We start from the raw sequence: 24,890 nt of genomic DNA on the forward strand, positions 1-24,890 counted from the left end.
GTTAAGCTGCTTATAGAGCTGCTTACACAATACATCTGCTCAAATATGTGGAAGAAAATCAAGTATCGGCCCTTAGGTGTATTTCTTTTCCATTAGCCAACGTTCAAATGCCAAAACCACCATAGCTAAGAATGAAAAAAACAAAAAAAAAAGAAGTCATTTAGATACAGTTTCACCGTACTGAAATGGCTCTGATAAGATTGAGATTGAGTGAATAGACTATAAGCACATTTGAGCTGCGCTTCAACAATGGCTAAAACACGTGGAAAAATGCATTTCGCAGGCTGAGCTTTTGTCTCGCTGTTCTGAATGCAGCCCATACACTTTAACCAGCCCTATTCATTGTACCTGGGCTGATTGCCACACACACACACCGTGCCTCTCAGCGCTTAAAGGCCAAAAGAGCCTCATGAATGCAACGCTGGAGTGTTTGCTCTTCACTCACTAACAGAGAAGTTATCTGCCCATTGATACCAGCTAATCTCATGTGACAGTTCTTAAGCGCATATTTAACAGTGGAGGAAGTGGGGTCATAAATATGGAGAGTCAAAGAGTTATTTGCATTAGAGGGTCAGAGTGGATTTGGAGAGGCCAGGAGGAGGGAGGAAGAGGAAAAAAAAAGGGGGGAACAAGGGATCAAGGGAGAGTGGGGAAAGAGAGGAGGATCTGGGGAGGAGAGCAGGGTATCAGTGGGGACAGGCTTTGTCATGTTAAACTGCCTCTATCTCTACCGTGTTCTCCTGCGGCCCCTGTCCCCGGCTCTCTGAACACAATAGTCGGTGGTGAGGGGATAGAGTCCGCGGGTTTGATCTCCTCCACTTCAGAACAGGAGCATGACAGTGGAAGTGGGGGAGAGGTTGGCGGCCGCTGCATGTGCGTGACTCGGGTTGGCCGGAGTGGCGCTTCAACAATGCTAAATAATGTGCCTTCCCACCGGGTCCTTTCTCTTAAAAACCCTGAAACTCATTTAGGTTTGTCACTTTGTGTACCTGTCAATGTGAGTTAGAGCTAATAGTTAACCTAGCTTGTAATTTAGCCGCTGCTTTCAAGCCCCAGCAGGCTCTTCGCATTCCTCGACTGTACATGAAACCGTAACACCGACAGACGCCTTCATAAATTAGCTCAGAGTACAAATGTTGGGTTTAAAGTTGAAAGCATATTATCGTGGTTGTAAATGGAGGTATTTTCTTGGGTGTGGGTCGGAAGATGGAGTGGGAGACCATTATCATGTCAGAGATTTGTTAAAGAGCCCAGTGATACCGGAATCCACAGGGTTTACTGGGCCAGCACAGGGGCTGAAGTGGCCTTGGTGATAGCATAAACGCATAAGCTAGCACGGTAGCGATGAGCATCAAGGCAGAGGAGAAACAGCAGTTCTAACGGTGCGCCGCGATCTTGAAATTCCTACTCGAAAACCTCTGAGAACGTTTCAGAGTCCGAGTTAGAAAATCCAACATGGCTGCTCCCTGCATTTGGTGAAAATTCAAAACCCGAAATATTGGATACTACTGTTATTATTAGCAGTACTGTACCGGTTTATTTATATAGCACAATTAAAACAACTACAGCTGAACAAAGTGCTTCACAACAACAACAAAAAAACGCTTTCGTGAACCTGCCTTTGTACAGCCGTTGAGCCTCTGCAGTTATAAATGTGCTGTTACGCTCCGCTATGCTAATATTGCTAACATGTACATGACGCAAACGTTAACAAAAGCAGAAATTCACTCTCTAATGTTGCTTTATAAACTGTTACTGTAGTAAAAGTGTCCAGGTTACTACAAAAAACTTAATTGGATCCTCATTTTGGCTGATTTGAGCATTTTCCTGGTATTAACTGAACCTTTACTGTAATACACGGGTCATTGTTTTTTCAACTTGACAACTGGAACAGGCGTCTGATGCGTAACGGAGATTACGTCATTCCGAGATCCAAGTTCTGACCTCCGAGGGCCACTGGAACGCAGCGTAAGACCAACTCCAAAGTCAGACGGTTCAGATAATGAGGACGATAACTACAAATGATTAAAAAAGAAACAACCTACTGGCCAAGATGCGCCAAACATCACACAACTTTTACAGTTTAAAAAAAAAAAGTTTCATGAATTTGGCCTAACATCGAGACACAACAGGCCATGATCTAATGCGCAAAGGCCACGCTAACTGCTGGTAGCTAATATCAATGGCTAATAAAAACAGTGTAATAAAACAGTGTTAATATCCAATTTAATGAAAGCTAATAAAAAGGGCCGACAAACATGGCAGTTAACACTAGTGCAGTTACTTTAAAACACAGATCCCTGAACGCTGCATAGAGGAGCCGGCATCGCGCTCATAGCCCCTAATGATGACTGATGAGACGCATTTGATTCAGCTGTCTGAAGTGGAGTGTCAGGGGGCTCCTTAGTGGAATATTTGGGCAGAGAGAGGGGAGAGCGGGTGGGCGGACGCAGCCAGACCCATTTGTCTTCCGTGTCAGCGCTAATGCAAAAAATAAAACATAAAAAGTGAAGGCTCTTGTCGATAGCACCAGGAGGTAGCGTTAGCTTGCATACTGTTTCGGAAAAATGGCTGATGAGAGCAGTCAAGAGTTATCAAGGGAGCGCAGTGGGATGTTACAAGATTTTAATGAAGGACATGTTTAGTTTCCTCTGTACGGCTTATGCTTTTCTACTTGTCTGCGTGTGTCTATGTGTGTGCTCTCTGTGACTGAGCAGACACTAATTTCCTGCATGGATCCCTGACCTTTCAGTGTAGCCTGGGGGATGCCATTTGATCATGACACACACAAACACACACACACACCATTTCCTGTGGCTCCACACCAGCCAGCACACTGCTTTTAGTAGCACAATGTTGATCTTTGCCTGCTGCGATCAAAGGTAACTAACTTCATGTTGTTTTGTTACATTTAAAATTGTTTCATTAGCATTAGCATTCTTAGCAAAGATTCAGCTTCAGAAAACTTTATCCTCAAAGGCAATTCATTTGTAGCCCCACAGCCATTCATTCAGCCATCAATGGTTATTTGTTATCAGATCCAATGGTCACAGTGCGCAGCCATGAATGAGGTGCATCATATGTAACAATGGCCCAGATTTCTGACAGGACATATCACGTAAAGAGGATGTACACATGCACTTGTAACTTGAGCTCAGTCTTTAGGTTTGTGCTGTGTTGACTATGTTTCCTCTTCCCTCCTGTCCTCATTCGTTCCCTCTGGGGTCCAGTTGACCCCGGCTGGCCTCAGTCCACCTCTGTCTACCAGACTAGCGACCCATGCTTCATTATGACCCTGGAGGTGGGGGCCTTTGGTGTTGGTTACAGCGACCCAGTTTCCCAACAAATACAGAACGCACACCTCTCCCAGTTAACTCTGTCCATTAAGCTAAGTGGGGACGATCAATTATTCAGCTACTTCCAATGTATAATTCAAGCAGATAAGGGGGCATTGTCATGAATAGTAACACACACAGTGTGTGGAGTTATTGGATTTTGGACAGAGGTACTCAAATCTGTACTCTGATAGGCTAAATCTAGATCAGTAACAATACCATTATTGAAATGAAAGCACACAAGAAATATCCTTGTGTCACTAAATTAAATGTGAGTAAAACACATTAAATACATTAAATTACTCATAGAAACCACTCTGCTACAAATGCAGCAACTGTACTTCTACTGATGTGTGACATAGGTAAACTAGAACTTAAGTTACAAAACTCCCATAAATGTATGTCATAGACAGAACCAATTCAAATCTGTGAAACAGCAACGCCTTTGTCTAATTGTGTTAGGCAGCGGGGCATAAAAGCGTATGAAAAATGAGAATAAGTGCCAACACACTAGGAAGTCATTAGAGGCAATGGCATAGCTGCCAAGACTGTTGTCTGACACAAATGTGTTAGGAGTGCAAATGGGCCGAGTAGTAAGACAATGTGAGTGGCTCCATGTTGCCTATATTCTGACTATAAATTACACTTAAGTGAAAAGTGAATATACAGAAAATTATGACAAAACATTAGAAGATAGCACACAGCTTTTCAGCATTACTACCCCCTCCCAGCAGTTGGCTGTGTAGGCGTGGGTCCTGGGGGAGCTAGCAATGTTAATACAGTTATTAAGCCTCTCCACTGAAGCCTGCTCCACCTCTCCACCCCTCAGCATCAAGGAGCTGTGTGCCTGCCAGCACTCCAGCTTCCACAATGAGATCAAACAGTCCCAAGTAGGCCAGCTCTGGGGAAAGCAATGATGGACCTGCCCGCTGAGAGTCCAGGGCAGGTGAGGTGGGCCACGTCAAGCCTGTGGAGCATCCCACAAGGCTTTACTGAAGGGTGGGCGGGGGAGAAGATTCACTATGTCCTCACTTCCTCCTTACTTTTAAGTCAGCTGACCAGGATTCCCATGCACCTCTCTCTGCTTGGCGCTAGTCTTAAGGCAAACAGATCTTTTTTGCTTTAGGATCGACTGGGGAGGTGGATAAGAGGCAACAGAAACCAAAGTGGTCAGGTAGGTCAGAGACGTGGGAGAGACTTTGATATGGAGCTGGGGAATCCCTCTGAGTGTAAGAAGCCGCACCTGACTGATAAGCACTAGAGCACCAGGGCTTCTGTCTAATCACTGAATTACATCCAATCCATAACTTACTCTGGGGAGGAATCTTACAGCTGCCACACTCGAGGATACACTTTGAAACCTGAAGGTTGAACAAAAATGAGTGAGGTAAGCACACATATCCTAATGTGCGAAACAGGACTGGAATATGGGTCATTCTGCACTCTGTTTGCCCAGGCTGGCCCGTTAACAACCACTGGACGCAGGCCAAGGCTCCATCAGTGGCACTAATAATATCAGTCTGTCCCTGTGTCTGTGTTCTAACTTCCTCCTGTTTATCCCCTCATTCTCCCTCCACTGTTCTCTGTTCAGAAAAAGAAGAAAAGGGCAATGATCCAGGGGCCAAAAATGACATTAAACCCCAGAAAGACTCCACAGAGAGGATTGTTTGGAAATGCCAGCCCCCTCCTTGCCCCTCTCTCCTCTGAGTCTCACTTTCTCTCCTCCAGTTTTCTTTCTGCTGAGAGGTGCTGACAGCTCCGATACAATAATCCAGCTTTATTGTGGAGGCTCAGAGGTGTCAGCTGTGCCATGCAAAGGTTTCCCACGTATAACGCACAGAGGGCAGAGTGGCACAGGGCAGCGAGCTATGGGCGAAAAGGGCCTGACAACACGCTGGGCTTTTTGACAGCTTTAGCTCAAACTGAGGGGTAAGCCTGGTGGAAGATGGAGGATTAAACTTTGATGATCTGGAGAGAAAGAGAAATGATAAAGATATTGTCTGGTATGACCTAAATCCATCCAATATTTTATTCCTCTCTTTCGTACTACCCAGTAATTTCAGACTAAACCAAGTGCAGGTGTAATATTTTTGTCCCCTCATTCTGATTTTTGAGTAGATTTTATTAAATTAAAAACACATTAAATGGCTTTTAACATTAGTTGCATTACAGAAAGAGCTTTGCACACCTGAGTGGGCGACAGATACACAAGAAAACTGGTATTTAATTTGTGGAAAAAGAAAACACTTCCACGCTCACTCCTTTTTTCTGTCATTTATTACTATGTCACTTAATATTATGTAAGAGTTGTGTTTTTCCCACAGCATTAATTTCCTGTACATAAACGACACTGATATACATTTTTTCAACACAAAACACAGTCAAATATCTTCCTCCAAAGTCTGAACTCTGCTCCAAACCACACGTGTTTACCGACAGAGGTTTTGTGGTGGAACTCAATCAAAAAGCCCCAAGCCGACAGAGAAATGAATCTCGATGAAAATTCAAAAGATTGGTCAGCCCTATTGTTGTGTATTTCCCACTTCTTACCCAGACACATCCAGCCTGGTTCTAGCCTGGGACGTTCTATATAAAAAAACAAATTAGGAATGTGGCAAAACAGGGCATCGTGTCATACTACAGCACAATTTAGCCCTTGTATTATTGAAAAAGTAGCTCACAGCAACTGATACACAGAACATCAAGTCCCTCTACAGACACTTCATTCCTCTGATTGGTTTTTGTTTTCTATTACTTTAAACAGCCACTTATTTTCTCTCTGAAGTTCACTCCTATGAACACATGACATTACAGGTCACCTCAAAAGCCATCCTATGTGGTCTGGCCTCGTACCAGGACGACTGTCTCTAAACACGCACTCATAACTCATAACTAACAGTGGTTGGACTAGCATCTCTCACATGCTAACATCACAAACAGGCTTTAGAACAAGCGCTGTGTAACATGAGCCAGTCTGGCCTCTTCACTCGGACCTGCTGTCCTATCCATCACGATGCAGCGCTCTTCTCTTCCTCTCCCATCTCCACCACACTGTTGGCAAGTCTATTTCATCCCGGTCCCAGGTGGGCCTTTAAGAGTCGAATGTCAGCGGCCAGGGCTCCAGCCAGACAAGTAATGAATATGAAATGATTCAGAGGACTGTGGGAAAGATTCAGACAGAGGGCAGCTCCGTCACCAGCCGAAACACGACTGAGTCAGGCTCAACAAGGCTGGGCCCGACTGTACCAACAAAACCAGGATACACAATATGGATCTCTTCAGTTACTTGAGACAGGAGCTGCCATAAATCAGGACATGCAGCAATATAGTGTGTCACCCCTGGGGCCTAGTAAACACACAAACAGCAGGTAGTAGCCTGTTGAAAATGGCCTATATGGTTAATAACAACTATGAGATCTACATAGCAACGAGCCATCTTCAAAGCAAGAAACTTATTAAAACAGTCATAGCCACAGGGACTTTGTTATGTGTGCAGACACAAATAGGAAAAAGCCTCTATGATTCAGAGTTCCATCTTTATCTTATAAAAAACAAACAAGACTCAAGCTGCTTGGTTAACAATGTTGACTGAGAGGCAGCAACACAGCGCTATTTTTGCCCAGACAGCTAGAGGAACTGCCTCGCTCTTGTATTTTTAGCATGCTAACCTCTACCCTATTTTTTGGCCTACCCATTCTGTAAACAGGAGGGCATTTGCGTTCCGGTGTGAGCACTGTACTTGAGGTGTAGAAGTCCATGTGATGTGATGGAGGATGACTGCATTGGTGGAAGCGGCCCTGTGCTTTGGCCTAGAGCTAGTGGCCCATAGAACGCGGCTGAGTGCTCCTGAGTGAGGCCGCCGTCCTCGGCAACTGATGAAACAATGCAACATTCCATGTAATCACTCTATATATAGCGGATGCCGACCAAAGGGGGTTGTGGGGCAGGAAATCTTGTAAAATATGAGGAAAAATTAGGGCAGGCGAGCATTAAAGATTAATGGTGACAGTGACTGGACGGCTCAAGCTTACCATGCAGAGAATGCCACTGTAAAGACGGCAAACATGCCTGAGATAAAGTGGGGGACAGAAAGGAGACACTTTGGGAATGAAAATGCCTCGCAGATGAATAGTGGGGAGATGAATGTCCCTGTTCAATACCTCGATGAATTTATGTGTGTTCCATTATGAGAGCGAGCAGATGAAACGGGCAGATAGGGCGGATGGATGGGGGAAAGGGAACAGGAGTGAGACCCCTCCTACAATGTGCTGCTGAGTTAGCCATGCACAGCCCATTGCAAAGAAGCCATCTGTAGAGATAAGTAAAGAAGTGATTACAACAGGCGCAGCTCAATTTCTGACAGTTGACGCTTGACTGCCCTTGTAGAGGCGAATTGATTTAAATGAAGAAGCTATGAATATTTTAAAGGGCAACCCCCCTTTAACCTGCAGCACCTACTCCACTGTGTGTATAACAGCACTGGCACCAGGGAGAATGTAATTATTGATACTGAGATTACAGGCCTATTGTCACAACGTTTGTAATCAGCTGCCTTTTTAAAGTGCTGTAGAATCAATAGCACAGCCTGGATCCTTTCTGTCTCTTCGACTTTGTTCATCAAAGTGGGTTTTACAGTGTACACCAGGCATAGTTTAACCATGTACACTAGGCCCCATTTACAGTCTACACTAGGCCTTGTTTTACTGTGTACATAGGTCCAGTTTAACCATGTACACTAGACCTTGGTTTACAGTGTACACCTAACCCTCTTTACAGTGCACACTAGGCCTAGTTTAACCATGTACACAAAGCCAAGTTCCACTGTGTACACCAGGCCTGTTTGGGGATTAAATATCCCCAAACAGGCCTGGCCATACAGGCCATACAGTACTATGTGACTGATCCCTCTGGCTAATGCTCAGGCAAACAGGCCCCACTCTGGTGGGTCTAGTTCATGTGAGCAAAGGGTCAGAATGAAATAAACAATGTGTTAACATAACCTGACACTGCAATATACCCCGGCAAATCAACATGAATGTGCCAGTCAGCTTCTGCACAGTTTGTTTAAAGTGCCGGTGAAGGACCACACCTACTCAGAGTACAACATTAACAATACAACTGCCATTTTCAAACAAACCATGGACCTTTGAATGCAACAGCTAATCCACCTCTGAGGGCATCTCTATTTAGCAAATGCAGAGGCCCATTAAAAAGGGCAGCAGCTTTGAAGGTTGGTGTGAGGTGCTGTTTTGGGAGCGAGTGATGGCAGGTTGTGAAATGCTGCCCTGCGGCCTTTCCCAGGAGACTGACGGCAGCCATGCTGAAGCGCCTTCACCTTTGTGCCATTACAAACATACCTTGATGACAAAATGCGTTATTGATGTGCACCTGAAGGTGAAAGCAGGCGTGTTTCTGTGGACATACTGATCTGGGGCTCACACACACACCATGACTCTACTAGTGCCTCCTAAATCACTGTCACCAGTGGCTGAAAGGGTTAGGCCCACGTGGCACAATAAGGAGCCCGCCCCACATGTCCAGTCCCTGGAAGGACAGTGGTGTCCATCCATCTGTCCCACATAGCCCTGTGAGGGAGACTCATCGTCTCATCATCCTGGCCAGGAAAACATGGACTTAAAATAACATCCAAATTAATACACAACTATTCTGGGGGCTGGCATTTAAAGAAAGGGCACAAGTACAATTTAGGAATACGTCAAGGGATTTCTATAATGTTTGCAGCTACACAAAGCCTCCATTCAACAGATTGGCCAACAATTTCAGGACAAGTACTGTGTGCCTTTTAAGATATACATCTGGATATAGAGGTTAACAAAGTAATACCCAACCCCCACATCAATCAGATGGGGACAACTCCCTCTCTTTGTATAGGAGCATATGTTTATGCACAATTAATGCTGTCCACAAAGACAACGCAGCACAGATATTCTGCTCTGATCCAAAATGTATCATGACTTAAATAATCAGGGACATTGCTGCACGGTGGAGCCAGTGAAACTAGTAAAACTTAAAACATGAATAATTCTAAACTACATTCCTTTAAAGCATTACCTAAATTGCTCCTTACAGTCTGCTGCCCGACAAAACAATAAAATCCCATCTGTTTTTTCATTGCCTTGCCTCCTGCCAGGTACAAAACTTCCGCACTTAAATACCACATGAGTCAGATTAAGCTGCCACTCACTTGCCCTTCAGTCAGCCTGCATTTCCACACTCTACAATGCTATGGAATTTTCTATGACAAACACGCAAAAGATTGCCTCTGTCATCCTCATGTAAAATAGATTCAGAAAAACTGTTTCAGACAAGAAATCCATGAACTATGGTGAGATTTTGAGGCCCCCTTGCAATCCCCTCTTTTCCCCCAATTTAAAGTGTGACAGTCATGTGAACGAGGAACAAGGCCATGCACATTCTTTCATGCATGAGTCTGTAATTGCTGTAAAGATTCTGACAAGCAGTCGGCCAATAATCAAGAGCATTTTATCAACAAGACAGAAAACGTGAATAATAATAAAAAAACAACTACTGTACTGCCCAAAGAAGCCAGAAATACTTGGTTGTGACCAGACCAGGCAGCATCTGGATTCTAATGACTGGGACAAGTTAAGTGGCAGCAACATGGAGGAACTAATAACATCAGGAACAAGGCGTCCATATGACCTGGATTTATGCCCAGGGCACTTAATGGGTCCAGGAGGCCGTTTTAGGCCACTTCAGCAAGGATGTCACCGAATGGACTCACTATCCCATCCTAGAGCCTCTAATGAATAGTTATAGTCAATGTAGAGAGCGTGGAAAAGCAAGCTGACCAAATAAAGGAGAAGGGGTTGTAAAATGTTTAGCTCACATACAGAGGATAACATACCAGATGACTACAGTCTATGAAGGACCATTTTTATGTAAAAAAAAAAAAAAAAAAAGCTGCAGATATTTCAGGAATTGCCTATTGCATTTCAGGCCTGACTAGTTTGAAATCCAATGAAAATTCCTGCCATGTTTTGATGAATCCACATGAGCACACAAACACTGGGCTGGCCTTCTTTTAAATCCTCCAGTCACACACTCAATATTTTTTATTACATTGATGTAGTAAAGCAGCTATAGCTATACCGCCACATGTCAACCCACTCCCCTACTAGCCCCAACAGAACAATGTGGAGTAGAGTAGAAGGGATCAGAGGTCTTTTCCTGGGCCAAAACCTCCACCACCCCGTCGCCCTCTCACACAAGCTCACATGGTTTGAATCAATGCCGCCACTAGAGCCGTTTAGTGGGCCAGCTCAATAAATGCTATCAAGCTGCCTCGATCTCTCGCTTTGAACAAAATATGTAGAGGAAAAATTTGGGAGAGGCGGATTGCAAAACTTTGTAGTCTGTGCCAAAATATTTTAAATATTCTTGTGCGTGGAGTGCTATAATGTGAAAATGAGGAGGAAATTGGCCCTTAAGAGCCTGTAGAGGTTCCTGGCTTTTTACGCTGCTACAGCTGTGAAAGGCAACAGTGCTATCTGTTTTATAAAGGGCCTGGCTGAAGCTTTGTCCAGGGCTGCTCCCTTTGAGGTGAAGAATGTTGCTGCAATAAAACTCCTATATTGCAGCAACACTATATAGAAGCGGCTGGAGAAAACCTCCATGTCCACACGTGGCTTCTTAAAAAATAAATCAGAAGTTTAAATTACTATTTCTAGCCTACTGTCATCACTGCTCCAATGCATCTCACTTCACACACAAATAAATTAACACACAAGTGACAATACCAACCCTAAAAATAGTACTTGTTTACATTGGGGCTGTCCCTCTTTAAAAGCCACAATTCCCAGGAACTACTGGCCTAGGAGTACATCCAGCCAGATTATCAAAGGAGCCAAAGGGATAACGCTGGCAGAGTAGTATGATCTGATTAAAGTTGGCATGGCTTGCAAAACCTTGTCTGAACTAAGTGCATATTTCAGGATGCTTTGGAAATATGGCCTGGTTCAGAGGGATGTGACTCTATAGGGGAAATGAATAAACGCACAACCTAGCTACATTATTCTGAAGCAGAGCAGAAAGTGGGTCAAGTATATATAATGCAGTTATGAAGGCCTGAGAATATGAGTTACACTAAGCACATCTCCACAACAGGACAGTAGAGCCAAGTTTAAGAGTAACCCGCTAAAACGCCTGTCTAATTAGTGAGACGAAGTTGGGAAAGCTACAGAGGGCACCTACAGTGATTGGAGCCGTTCCAGTGCTGGTTCCTGATGGACGTGCTGTAGGGATGTGGCGCCCCGGGCACCAGTCCCTTCTCCGGGATCAAGCATCCTCTGCTCTGGTTGTAATAATCCATCATTAGAAACGGGTTCGGGCTGGGGTTCAGTCCCACAACGTCCACGCTCTCATACATCATACGCGGCAGCAGGATAGCGAGGGATTATTGGCGAAAAGACAAAAAAAGAATGATACAAACACGCAGAGACAGACGAGCCGTTTGCGTCGCAGCTCGAGAACTGCATTAAGATCGAGAGAAAAGTAGTACATCCAGACACTGCGTGGGTATAAGGGAATTTGGCATCTTCTCTGCGGTGGGTTGTTGATAAAAACAAACACGAAGCTTAGCCGCGTGTGCGTAAAATCAGAAAATGGTTTAGGAAAGCAGTCTGCATGGTTTCCAACGAGGCTGCGCCGAAATCAACTTTATATGTTGGTCCACTCTGCCCTGCTCGGCTACATAACAAGCTGTATCCACGTTTGAAAACAAGTACAATCCCAAATGAAAAAAATGTCCCGAGTCTGTACCGAAAGCAAGCGAAACGAGTAGGCGGAATCCCCGTGTAGTTGCAGTGCGTCCGCCCGGGTATGACCGCTCGTCTCGCCTGTCCCGTGTGCGCCTGCTGCTGCTCCGCCGTGGCTCTGCACTCCCAGCTCAGTCCCGTGCGCCGTGAAGCCTGCCGGTGTCGTGCCAGTTCTTCATTGACTCCCTGAAAAGCGCAGATATCCAGCGGCTGCCTTGTTTGTATTCTGGAGAGCAGCCCAAATTATTCCCACACCAAATCGTGCGGTTATCATGTTCTGCACAAATGTGACAAGGCACAGCAGCTGAGCACGCTTTGGCTCCTCCCTCTCTCTCTCTCTCCCTCTCTCAATCTCTCTCTCCCCCTGGACTCTTTCCATGCGTGGCCCCGCCCACCGTTAACCCCTTCAGCGACGTCACGGTAGAGGTCTCCATTCAAACAGCGGCAGTGTTCGGGACAGACTGCCTCCTCTTTAAATAGCGCAGTATTTGTGGACATGATTAAGTTATATAAGCTCGTTAATGAGTCTTTTATATCTGCACCGGGACATAACGGGGGTCAGTCCGATGTATCTCTGCCTGTTTCCTGGAAGTTCCCAGTGCATATTCTCACTATTTGGGCTCCTCCTTCTCACTGAGGTGACCCTCTCCCCCATGCTGCCTGCAGTCCCTAGCCCCTGATTTTCTCTCCCCCAGCCGCGGACTCCCTCATTTGCCTAATGCTATGCAGCTGAACTTTTCCTGAACTCAGAGAAGTAGGCAGCCTCACCTCCTGGTGACCCACTGGCTGACTCGGGTTTGCCTCTCTGGCTCACTCTCGTCCCATCCCACATTATTCAAAGTTCCCCACCTTGTTCTCAGTAACATCATTAGACTTTTCCTCAAGCACTGCACAGTCCCATGCACAACAGGTCCAACAGCTTCATTTTTCTCACACTTTGGCTATTGGGATGAAGTCCAACAAGTGTCTGCATCGGGCTGCATCACATAATAACCTTTACTCTACAGCATTCCATGCAGCATTGTTGCAACTTGTTCAACAAACACAAGCTCTGTGTCATTCATGAGCCTGAAGCTGCTGCCAGAGGATCACAGCAGTGCCACTAACACATAAGATTTCCTTTTTTGAGTCATGTGATCAGTCATTAGTCAGTTGATGCGCCTAATTAAGCTCTACTCATGTCTGGACTGATTCCTCATGTTCAAGTCTGTGCTGCTGCTTTGTGATTGAAGTATGTCAGGCAATATGTCAGAAATGTCACAGTTAGATGTCTACATAAAAATGTAATTAGGATTAAATGTGGTCTATGCAATTCAGATGCTAATCCTATCTTGCTTTTGCCTCAGTTTAAGTGCAACAATCCCATCAAACAAAGCCTGTGACCCATGACCTTTTGACTGTATGCAGATGAGGCCCCTCCCCCAGACTGGGATACCTGCAGCAACGCAGAGCCCTGACCAGCACAGTTTTGGGAGAGGATTATCAGCAGGAGGTCCCCCCTCTCTCCCCTCCCTGTGACACTTATTTAATGCAGGTCCTGGTGTGTTTACTCGGCCTGATAAGAGCCCAGTGTGCAGGCCATACCACAGCCGCCCTCCACTGCTCTGATAGCGCTCCACACATTCCTTGACAGGATTAGCACTGTAATGGATGTCAGTAAATGCTAATTCTCCAGGCTCTGTTTTGTTCTCTGGTAGAGAGCATTCACCCTGATGTGATTGTATAGAACAAGTGAGAGATAACACATGGGTGATCATCATTACACAGAGGGAGGGAACACTCTGCAGTAGTTTCTGGAGCTCTCAAACTAAGGCTGCTCTAATTTACACCTTTTGTGACAAACAACCCCAACATCCACAAAATACAACATGCCACATTTCCGCTAGGGATATATAGTGATATTTATAACTTGGACGGATGAAAGCATGATATTCAAGACTTATCACACTGTCATAACAGGTAATAACTGCAGACAAGACATAAGAGGTTGGACTGGTAGTTTATTTAAAACCATAATAATGCATGGGGCCTTTAGGACAATAAATATATGAAATACTGAATGTAGCAGAGATTGTCACTTGTGTGCCAGTCATTTAGAGCACAGCTGCAGTCAGGGAGGAAGACCGCAGCGAAGAGGACCTTCAAGGGGGATTTCAAAGAGTTTTATGGGCCCGGGCGGAGAGGAGATTGCCGGCTGGACCTTGAGGGTGTCAAACTATTTTTACTGCCTCACTCTTCTTCTTTCTTTAGCCCAATCAGGGTGTTAGGAAGCAGTAAAATGTGCCCCCAATCACCTCTCACTTGCAATTACTCCTCGGAGGAGATGAGCCGGCAGGTTAGAGCAAACAATGGGCTGTTATGTCATTGGCGAATAGTGTGTGATACAAAGAGGAAGAGTGGCCTGAGCAGAACTTGGGTGAACTAATTAGTTGAGTATTTGGAGCCGGTCCACCAACATCTGCAATCATCTGTCCCTTGACTCTTCTGCTCTGCTCCGGGGATCATTTTTCCCTCTCCATGTCAAGAAACACTTCCTGTACAATGCACACTTTATTGGAGCAGACGGTCAAATCAAAACACCAAAATCAAAATGTTCCAAACTCATGGAAAAGTCTGCTAAGGTCTGGCCCGCCCGAAGAGGTTAGTGTTAGCCTATGAGAAAAAGCTGTTGTATCACCGCAACGACACTTGACTTGAGTAAACTCTATCTGCATGACAAGATAAAGGTGGACATGTTTGACTTAAGAGCGGTCTGGCTCTAATTTTGGAGATCCTGTGAGCTTTTGCGGACGCTCCACAAACACAGACTGCACTTGCTTACACCTCCCCCCAGGCCGTACTGCACATGTGCAAGCAGATGGCTAATGCCCGGGCGATAAAGGAGTTGGGACAAGCCTCAGCAAAGTCTGCGATCTTGCTTCAATCTTCACAGTGACCTAATAAAGTCGAGGAGGAGACCAAGGTAAGTGTTGGCACGACCCAGAGAGAAAGCCAGTTGGTGATGGTGTCACTGTGGTGAGGAGGTAAAGTCGCAGTCGGCTTGTCAGTGGTATTATCCCATGTCTGTGTGGAGAGCATCATAATCCCCCTGCCCCCACGCCAAGCTCGCCACTCTCTCTCTATACTACAACTACCACATTACAGCTACAGTCTGGAACAGTTTTCTTGAACATGTTTGACAACTTTTCGCTTTTAAAGAAATTTCATTTTAATTATTACTACAACTACTACTGGAACTACAACTACTGCTGCAGCAACAACTACTACTACTTCTACTGTCCGCTCACTATCACTGCACTTTCTGTGCACAGTGTTTGTTTGTGCAGCTGGTTGTGTGCAGCCTGTTCCGTCAGAACCAGCCAAACCCAACAGCTGTGCGGTGCTCTGGGACTGTGAGCCCATGTGTAATGAGGGCCCGACCCCTGGATGTGCGAACATGCCACACTTATCGATGAGCGCTGTGCCGCCTCCGCCTGACTGCTGTCAGTCTGCTGCGTGCTCACATAGCACTCTGCTCTGGCCTAAAGTTAAACTGTTCTATAGATCACTCTGCTACACTAAAGAGAGCCTCCAAGTGGCTGCAGGGATGTTGGAGAAAGCTGCCCCCTGTCATTATACCTTTAATGTCCCTCCGACAGCAGATTCCAGCATTTATGGTACAGGCCTATATCTGCCCATAAAGCCTTTTATTGTTTAGCCCCGCTCTATGGTGGCCGTAACCTGGTTTTCTCATTTTTTATGGGGACCTTCACTATATCACAGGGGGGAGAACAAAGCTCCCCACCATCGGTGTTTACCAAAGTATGGCCTACTCATAAATCCATCATGGCCAGAGGCATTCTGGAAATACCTCAGTGGAGAAAGAGCACGGGGGAGGAGACAGGCCTTATTGTATGGCTCGCTCGGCCACACTCTGGCCTTGAGTGAGAAAGCCCATCTCCCCAGTCATCATTAGGTCTATGTTCCTTTGCACTGAGCCCATCGCTCAGCAAATCAAGAGAAGATTGCAATGGATGTTACCCTGGAGGAAGGATATCTCAATATCATTCATCCCAGACTCAGAATGCCCCCCATTAACTGTCAGGAACAAGGGATTTTTAGTCCATATGAATGGACACTGCTAATTCTATTAGGAAGACTAGAAGGACAAAAAGAGCAAAAGCAAAAAAAGTAGATGAGATAAAAGCGATGAGTTAGAATGATGAACCCGTTAAACAGAAAGATTTGTAGCTGATGACTGTAGAGTGCAGCAGACAGTCGGGGAGAGGGAGGGAGAAGGCTGGCACAAGTAGGAGTTCAGCGCCACTCTGCCAAAACTCATTACAAACTGGCATCACTAATGAGTTTATAACTCCAGCTAGCACTATTCATCATGTTTATCCCCTACTCCTTCATTGCTCTGTCCACAGGCCTGATTACTGCCTTCAGCCTAATGTCTCTACAATGCACAAGCATATCTCAGAGTGTTATCCATCGCTCATTTGTGCAGAAACTTTTTATCTCACAGTCAAAAAGAATCTTTTAATTGATAGTATTCTATGCTGCCTTAGGTTTGGTAAAGTGCAGCAGAGGCCTTATTCTAGTTTCACTCACAAGTGTGATGCTGGCCTGCCCTGGGGATAGGAGAGGGGGTGATGAGGTGGGGAGGGGTGAGTGGCTCGCTTTAAGTGAATTGCTCTCAGTCTTGTTGTGCCAAGCCCAAAGCATTATAACGCCTTCACCAGTGACCTCCACTTAAGTGGTGCCCCTCACACCCAGCGCCAGCAGGGCACGGTGCACAGTGTGCGCTCCAACGGCTGTGTGCCATGAAGCAAGCAGAGGTGGGTGACTGCAGCCTCCTCCTCTAACACGCCAATAAACACTACTGTGGGTTCTGGTGGTTTGTGGCACAAGCACAAGATGGAAGTAATATATATATATATATATATATATATATATATATATATATATATATATATATATATATATATATATATATATATATATATATATATATATATATATATATATATATATGTCCTTTTCAATAACACTTCAACAAGATTATGAAAGATAACAGCTTGACTATTGCTCCCATATTTTTAACAAATAAATGTGCAACAAATTGAAAGTACTTGTCTGCAACGCATGTTCTCACCAAACCTCTGTCTGGGGTCAGTCTATTCACTGGATTCATAGTTTCCATGTTTTCATGTGTCTGTGTTGTGCACATTCCCAGTGCAGAGTGTCAAATATTACAGAGGGCTGCTGGTTCAGATTATAATGAAACATGTGAAAACCCCTGCTTAGCCAGCAAGTTGTGACCTGGGGACAAACAAAGGCTACAGAGAGAGCAGCAGACTGCAGTGGCTCGGAGCATGACAAATGCCTGAGCCACTGTCACTGCTGTGGCCCCTGTTGCCTCAGCTTTTCTAGCAGGCGCAGGGAGGCCAGAGAGGGGGGCGGCCTGTATTCAGACCCAAGGAGTGCAGCAGAAGGAGGGTTAATGGAATGGATGACTCTGCCACATTCAAAGAGTGATGAGGCCAAGGGAGGAGTCGTCAGCATTTCACATGAATTAGGAGAATGTTTAAGAAGGAGCGGCTACTGTTAACTCTGTTAATGCCTAACACACTCAGGTCAATGCTGATTTAAGATCACACAATCTTATACTGTACTGTCGTTATTTTTTGCATTAATCTGCTCATTGGTGGTACTAAGACTCCCAAACTCCCTTGGCCTTTGACAGGAACCTGTACCAAACGTTTTTCCCCTTAAGTATTCAACAAAGGTAATTTTCAACAATTGCTTACCCAGTAGTTTATGTGCTGGATTTGCTGATAAACCCTTTCTGTCAGTTTGACACATAAAGGGGTATACTGTGTTGTCAAACTATCCCTCGAAAGACATACTGGAACTTTTTGGTGTGGCAATGACAGGAAAGTGACAGGGCTCTCTGGTCAAATAGTTATATTGTATAAAGGCTTTTTGTCGGGCTAAACAAACTGTCTAACTGCACACTTACACTAACCATTTACAATAGAATTATTTCCTTATATAAATAAGTTGATCTCAGATATGGATGGTTTGAATGATTTGAATTCACACTAAAAACGCATCCTTCCCAGAGCTCAAAAACATGTGGCTGCATCTTGCTCTGATTAAGACTTCTCAAAACCTTCAGGACCTAAAATTCACAGGAAAAACACAGAATTTCTTTCATGGCTAAAACAAACAAACGTGAACAAAATCAAGACCACATGTCTGATATTTTCTGCTAAATTACACAAACACAGAGCTCCATTTTGTGGTCAGCAATATCCAGCTCTACCAACAGCTAAAACAAAGTAGTGTTCTGAGCGATGGGCTAAAGCTGTCACACTGCTCATAATTGGACGTGAGCCAGCGTTCTTTACCCAAGTATCAGAGGTACATGTAGGTCAAGGCCTCCATCACAGAACAGATTGTCATGGCACCACTTCTCTCTTAGGCTCCGTCATCACGACAAATAAGAGCCCCACTGGAGACCACAAAGCCGGCGAACAGCTGCGAGAACTCCATTTCAATGTCAGACTTGTATCCTCCGGCATTTGGCTCGTCTCCGGCTGCAGCCATTAAGGCAAAAACAAACAGAGTAAAAGAGGGAAGCGCTTGAACGTCACTCGGCTAATCATACGCCAGAAATGAGCCTGTATCTCTCCGCACTGCACAACTGTTGCTTAACAACATTACACACATCCTCAATGTCACCTCAATGACACGTCTCTTTGGAAGGGATCGCACAAACACATTTACGCTGGCCGGATTACAGAAACTTGATGTCAGCTTTCTGCAACTATGATTTTCTGGAACTGACTAAAGAAAGAGTCCAGATTTTCTGCCTTCCTCTTCTGTTAAGGATGTCCAAACATTTATGAAAGCCAGATCAGATGAAAACACGAGTCATGTTGTTTTGAACTTAATATGGCAGACTAATTACCAATTACCCAAAATGGAAATTTCTGCTTTTAGCCTAATAATTATACAGTATTTTCTTGAGTGATATGTAGTTTACACTGCTTTGGCGTGTTACTTTGATAATTCGGCATGAACTTTGCCAGAAACTAAACCAATAAACTAAACCAATCAAATCAAATCTAAAACCAAACAAATGGGGCATTAAAAAAAAAAATTTGGATCGTAAATTGACTAACAACCACATAAGCAAACCACACAAACAAAAGTGGCCCAGAAAGGGTATAAATAAATGCCACAGTCACTACGGCGATCCAAACCATCTGCGTCATGCTCCCAGAGAGAGGGGTGTCCCCGTGCTACAAAAGTGAAAGGCTCTAACCATTAGTCGGCCAAGTCATAGCATTCTCTGTGTGATCCCAAACAGGGGGAGGGGGGCTTACATGAAAAAGAGCCTGATAATATTTAACCAGTGAAAATCTATCACTAATCGCCCCCCTCTGTCACGCCGGCCCTGCACTATTGTCATTCACTGCCTTTCACTGCTCCTTCAATATTTCGCCAGCCTTTGTTCCACATTACAAGCCCCCACTGATCTACATTAGTTTTCCCACAAGCGTTAATATGTTATAGTGTCACCGCAAACAAAACCTGAGCAGAGGTCTGAAGAAGTCTGGGTTTGCCACTTTTGAACTGTCTCCTGACCCTGTGGGCTTTTCCGCACTGTTTGAATCCAAAAGAGAAGTAATTTATCTGGTTCATCTTCAGAGCACCTCACAGCACCTTTTAAAAAACACTCTTTATTTGCAGCTAAGGCTAAAGCTGAGCTCCCTGACAGCATGATGGAGCGCTCGCTATGTCTCCTCCTTTTCTTATTCTCTCTCCTTCTGCCTCTCGAGCTTTCACTGTTTTAACACCACATCTCCGAAAGTAAAGAGCGGAAATAAGTTTTTATACCAGAGACATTTTAATGCATTTTTAACTGTCAGAATGTCAGAAATGGAAAAATATATATGTAGTCATTCTGGTGCACAAACGTATAGTCTGTTAGCATCTAATTAAATAATGTCATTAAACTCAACTTTCTGAAAAAACACTATTGATACTTTGCAGTGTGATGCTAACCGGAGGCATGCTCTGTCTGAGGCTTTGCTATAGTTTAATTTGACCAGAAAGAATTGACTTAGCTGGAACTATAACAGGTGAAATGATTTGTGCTGTTAAAGAAGTCACTCTTAAATAACCGTAAAGTCACAAGCTAGCTAGAGTTAGCCAACAGTTTTTAAGTCAGTCGCTCTCACCTTTTTTGTTGAAAATCACCTAAACAGGACCATGAACACTCCAGAAAATGTGTTGTTTAAATCCATTTTGTATTTTTCTTGAGCTTTCAGATTATCTTAAAACTTGGCTGTGTTTGCATTGTGTCTCCATGGTAACTGGTGAACATTCCGCCTATACACATACATGTAGAACACCTCCAGCATGATGGTACTGCAAAATATCAATTACATGTACTTTTTTAGTTTAGTATTCGGGCAGGTTAGGTTATTTTGCCATTTCGCCAAGCTGGGCAATTAATTACAATCAAATCGATATCATAAATTGAATATTAACGCAAGTATCAATTCACAAAGGCAGCTATTCTCTGCAAATAACAAATTATCGCCTATAAAACCTGCTCACCCTGTCATTTTAACCATAAACGGCATAAACATTTTTCAAAAAGTTGTGTTAGATTATCTCTTCTCTCAAAATCTTACGAGGAACCTCTTTAAAATGTATATTATGTATATTATAAACCGAATTATAATAAAAAATATAAATGACAAATCAAAATATCATAACACCACTATTTGAGTTCATTTCCCCAAAATTGTGGAGTCGTATGATAATCACACACAGTTAATATCATTTAAACATTATAAACAGTGTTGGAATGTAAAAACTGATGACGTCAACATATTTTTTGGCATAGAGCGTTATAAAGTTTGTGGCTTAGGATTTCTTGTTATGCTTACAGCGCACTTTTTAGAGTTAGAGCGTTGTGCGGTTTTATTTCAAATGCTATCCCAGCAAGGCCCAAACAACCTTGTGGCCGGGGGCTGGATACAGCAAATACAGCAACAATGCATGCCTTATTTAGCAGCTGACAAAACCTACTACAAAAACTATACTGTCACAAATACTCTAGTCTATATTTGGTTTATTATTTATTTTTATACATTTAGTTTGGGGGTAAGACCACAGCACAGCCCATGTGTAGAGGGTGAAAACGGCAATATCTGAGGGTCTGCGTGTGTCTCTATGTGTCAGACCCGATCACCAGTTCACCTCGTCATCCTCAGTGATCCGTCGATACCCCGCTCCCCTTTTTATGCTCGCCTATAAACGCCTAATTTCGCCGTTCAACTGTCCAAACAGCCTCTGCCTTCAAACCGCATTGATCGATCGCCATATTCCGTCTCCCATTTTCCACTCAACACTGCGAAAAGATATGTTCCATGCAAGTGTAAAAACCTCTTCAAACTGTACTGGATGAGCGCATGCTGATGTATATTTCCATACGCACACAGGTGAGTGCCAGACAGTCTAGACTCTATTGGAGAGCACGTGTGAATCTTCTTTTCTTTGTGCTTCAATGCAACACACAAAGCTCGCACGTACACTTGGCCCGCAGCCCGTTTCTGTTTCATTTGTACCCTTATTTTTGCTCCAACTCTAGACGGATCATTCGTCACCTTCCTCTTTCCCCTCTGTCCAGCTGCTGCGAAAGATAAAGTCAAAATCTGAACCGTTGTAAGTCCAAGTGAAAATAAATATAGTCAAATAAAATACAGCAAAGGGAAACGGCTGCATAAAATAGGCCATGTTTTTGCAAGGTCGCTAAAGAGGTAATATTGTACCAGCTGTGTCCTTTGATGAAGTATAAATGTAATGGATGAGGCCGCTTTCCCAGATTTGGCGATTTCATATAGTGTGTGTATCAGATTCAGGCAAACATGCGGCTTTTAGAATAATGAGTAGATTGTTGAGTAGATATTCTGGAAAGAGATGGTATACTTGAGTTTATTGTCTTTGTAAGGCCAAGTGACATCAGCCCAGGGACTGCAGGTGGGAACAAGTACTTCTTATAAAACCTGGCACACAAAATTCAAGTTTGACATTTATCCTCTGCACCCATCCTTCAGTGCCAATAGACAGGCGTGGCCAAGACAGGGGTTCCCAAACTTTTCTGCAATAATTTCAACTCGCAAAACATTTAAAATCAGGTTTAATTACCTTAATGAGTGGTTTCAGTAAAAAAAAATAGATTTTACAGTATCAGAATTTTAAAATTATCTACCAACCCTCACTTTGGGATCCTAGTGGGATGGATTAGCCTCATGTTGAAGTTTGAATGACATTTAGTGTACAACTGTTATTACTTGAACAGACTTGGATCTTGCAATAAAATGCAAAGCAAAGACCAGAAATCAAACATGTTTTGTATTACAAGGTTCGTTTATGCACACAATACATCAAAAACAATGTAAAATCCTTTTGCGTTTTCCCACAAATGTCAATAATTCTCAACAGCAGAGCATTGTTTTTGTGCGATTCAGTGAGACTCCAGTAAATATAATAGGTGAGTGCCGTACAATGTTTGTAAGTAGGACCTTTATACAGTATTACAAAATAGGTTTCTCAAGAATGTGGCAACTTCACCCATGGCAACTTGGGGAGATATACAGTGAGTGACACATGCTGTAAAAGTGTTATGATTTCAACATTTCTGTCAAACTTCCCTATGTTGCCAAATGTCTACCATTAGGGTTGTCTAACATGTCCTGACGCAAGTCTCCGTTTGGTGACCTTGGGCAGTGGTGATGTAAAATACACTTTATCTGAATCCCATCAACACGTGGATAGGACTCAATAATGTGTCCATACCTGAGCTGGATGATGGAGTGTGTAATGGGCAGTGTTCTGACAGAGGAGGCTGTAGAACAAGTGCAGAGAGTGTGTGAATAATTCATGAAGGGGACACGGCGACAGTTAACAGGAGTGTGTCATAGGACATCCATCTATCCATCCAGCCATTTATCCTTTTACTGATGTGGCCTCATCCGCTCCCCCTGTTCCTGCGCAGCCCTGATAAAGGATAATGGATCTATTGACATTCACATGTCCCAAAAATTCACATTAAACATGGCGATTAAAGGGGCGCCGCGTGCAATTCACCGCACAGGCACGCACACAGCCCATCATCGAGCCTATCTATAATAATAATACAATTCAAACTCTGTGGGAATCATTTGGCATTTTGCAGATTTTAGTAGATGTGACTTTGAAGATTTTGTGTCCCCATTTCATCTGCAAGAGACAGCCTTCAAACTCAATGAAAATACAGAAATACAGCTTTTGTTAAAATGAGTTCTGCACAAAACATTAGATTTTTTCTCAAATTAGACCTGAGTGATACAGCAATAAAAATGAATTGCAATCTCATCCCTGTGACGATCTAGTAAATTGGTTTAATTGTGATTCACTATTTCACTTTCCCACCCACCATTCTCCTAATGGTCAACTTCTGTAAGGCTCTGAGTGAGTGACAGCTGAATTCAACCAATCACGGTGAAGTGTGAACTTTCAGAAGACTTTATTTAATTTCACTGATATTAAAGGCAATCCATGGGTTTCAGATAAAAAAAATAAATAAATAATAGGACCGTTTCCATTGGGATTAACAATTTAAAATAAGCCCTCAAAATGTTGTCTATAACAGAAAGTCAAAACCCATGAGTAGATAAATAAAAAGTGCACAGGAATCGTCATAAAATCGAAATCTGTCTCGTAGAAAATTGCGATGATCTTTTTTTTCCCGCCCATATCGCCCGCCCCAATCTCAAACACATAAAAACAATGTGCGAGTAAAAATTGGTAGAAAGTAAAAGCTCTCGCGCTCATAGACAATTTTATAGGCCTCCAAGCTATTTTTCAAGACGCTCGACATTTGGAGTGAAGTCTGTCTCATTCACTCTAGTAATTTAGCCTTTAATGATGACGAATAACGCACAAACCATTTCCAAGCAAGCTTCCAACACCTGCTAGTTACGCTCAGAAACGTCAAGTCAGGCATGGGCCCATATGCTGGTTGTAGTATATGCTCTTGCCTGTGGTTATAAAGCAATAAACCAGTACACAGAATATTGGCAGTATTTCCCTCTACAAACTCACCAACAGACAATGCCCAAAGGCGCTCTGTACACCTGCAGGGCTAAAGACGGTTAACTACAGTGCTCTAGTTTGATGGATAATCATAACTGCTGTCATAGAGTCGTCCGCGGAATAGCAATGGTCGCTAATGCAGTGCTCGGAGCCATGCTGTCAAGATGCGAGGCGAAGACAAAGCTAATTACACTAAGTCAATGGACGTGCGCGATCGATATCTAGAATTAGAAGAGTATTACTTGGACGATAAATGAGCACGCTAATAATAGAAATGGTTAGCTCGCACTCAAAAGGGGGATGGAGTTTTATTGCCGCAGCGTGAAAGTGTTTGGTAAAGAGTTGGAATGCTATTGGAAAGGAGAAAAAACAGGAGATCTTTTTTAGAGCTAGCAGTTTTTAGCAAACTTTTTTGGGTTTAATTAATTAATTATTGGATTTATACACCGTCTTTCGTGACACCCAAACAGGTTTACAGTAGGATGTCCCGTATGACTGAAGCTATAGCACAAAACAAAGTAGCAATCTTTAGAGCTAGTGGGTTTTTTAGCTAACATTTGTGTGTGTGTGTGTGTGTGTATTATATAGAACATCCTTTCCCCAGGTACTGAATGCT

At 43.7% G+C, this 24,890-nt stretch overlaps 1 protein-coding gene across 4 annotated transcripts in view; it reads right to left on the reverse strand.

Annotated features, from left to right (window-relative positions):
- The window catches only part of raraa (retinoic acid receptor, alpha a), a 127,646-nt gene that overhangs the window by 22,425 nt on the left and 80,331 nt on the right, over positions 1–24,890 (reverse strand). The window contains exon 1 of one of the 4 annotated variants that reach the window (XM_033985362.2): positions 11,571–12,482. The exons of the other annotated variants lie outside the window; for them this stretch is intronic. Coding sequence (XP_033841253.1) covers positions 11,571–11,748 — 178 coding nt within the window. The 5' untranslated portion in view covers positions 11,749–12,482. Of the gene's footprint in view, positions 1–11,570; positions 12,483–24,890 lie in introns of those variants that run through there. 4 annotated transcript variants of the gene reach the window in all.

This window comes from Periophthalmus magnuspinnatus, chromosome 19 (assembly GCF_009829125.3).
Source record: "Periophthalmus magnuspinnatus isolate fPerMag1 chromosome 19, fPerMag1.2.pri, whole genome shotgun sequence".
In the NCBI taxonomy this organism is placed as follows: Eukaryota; Metazoa; Chordata; class Actinopteri; order Gobiiformes; family Gobiidae; genus Periophthalmus; species Periophthalmus magnuspinnatus.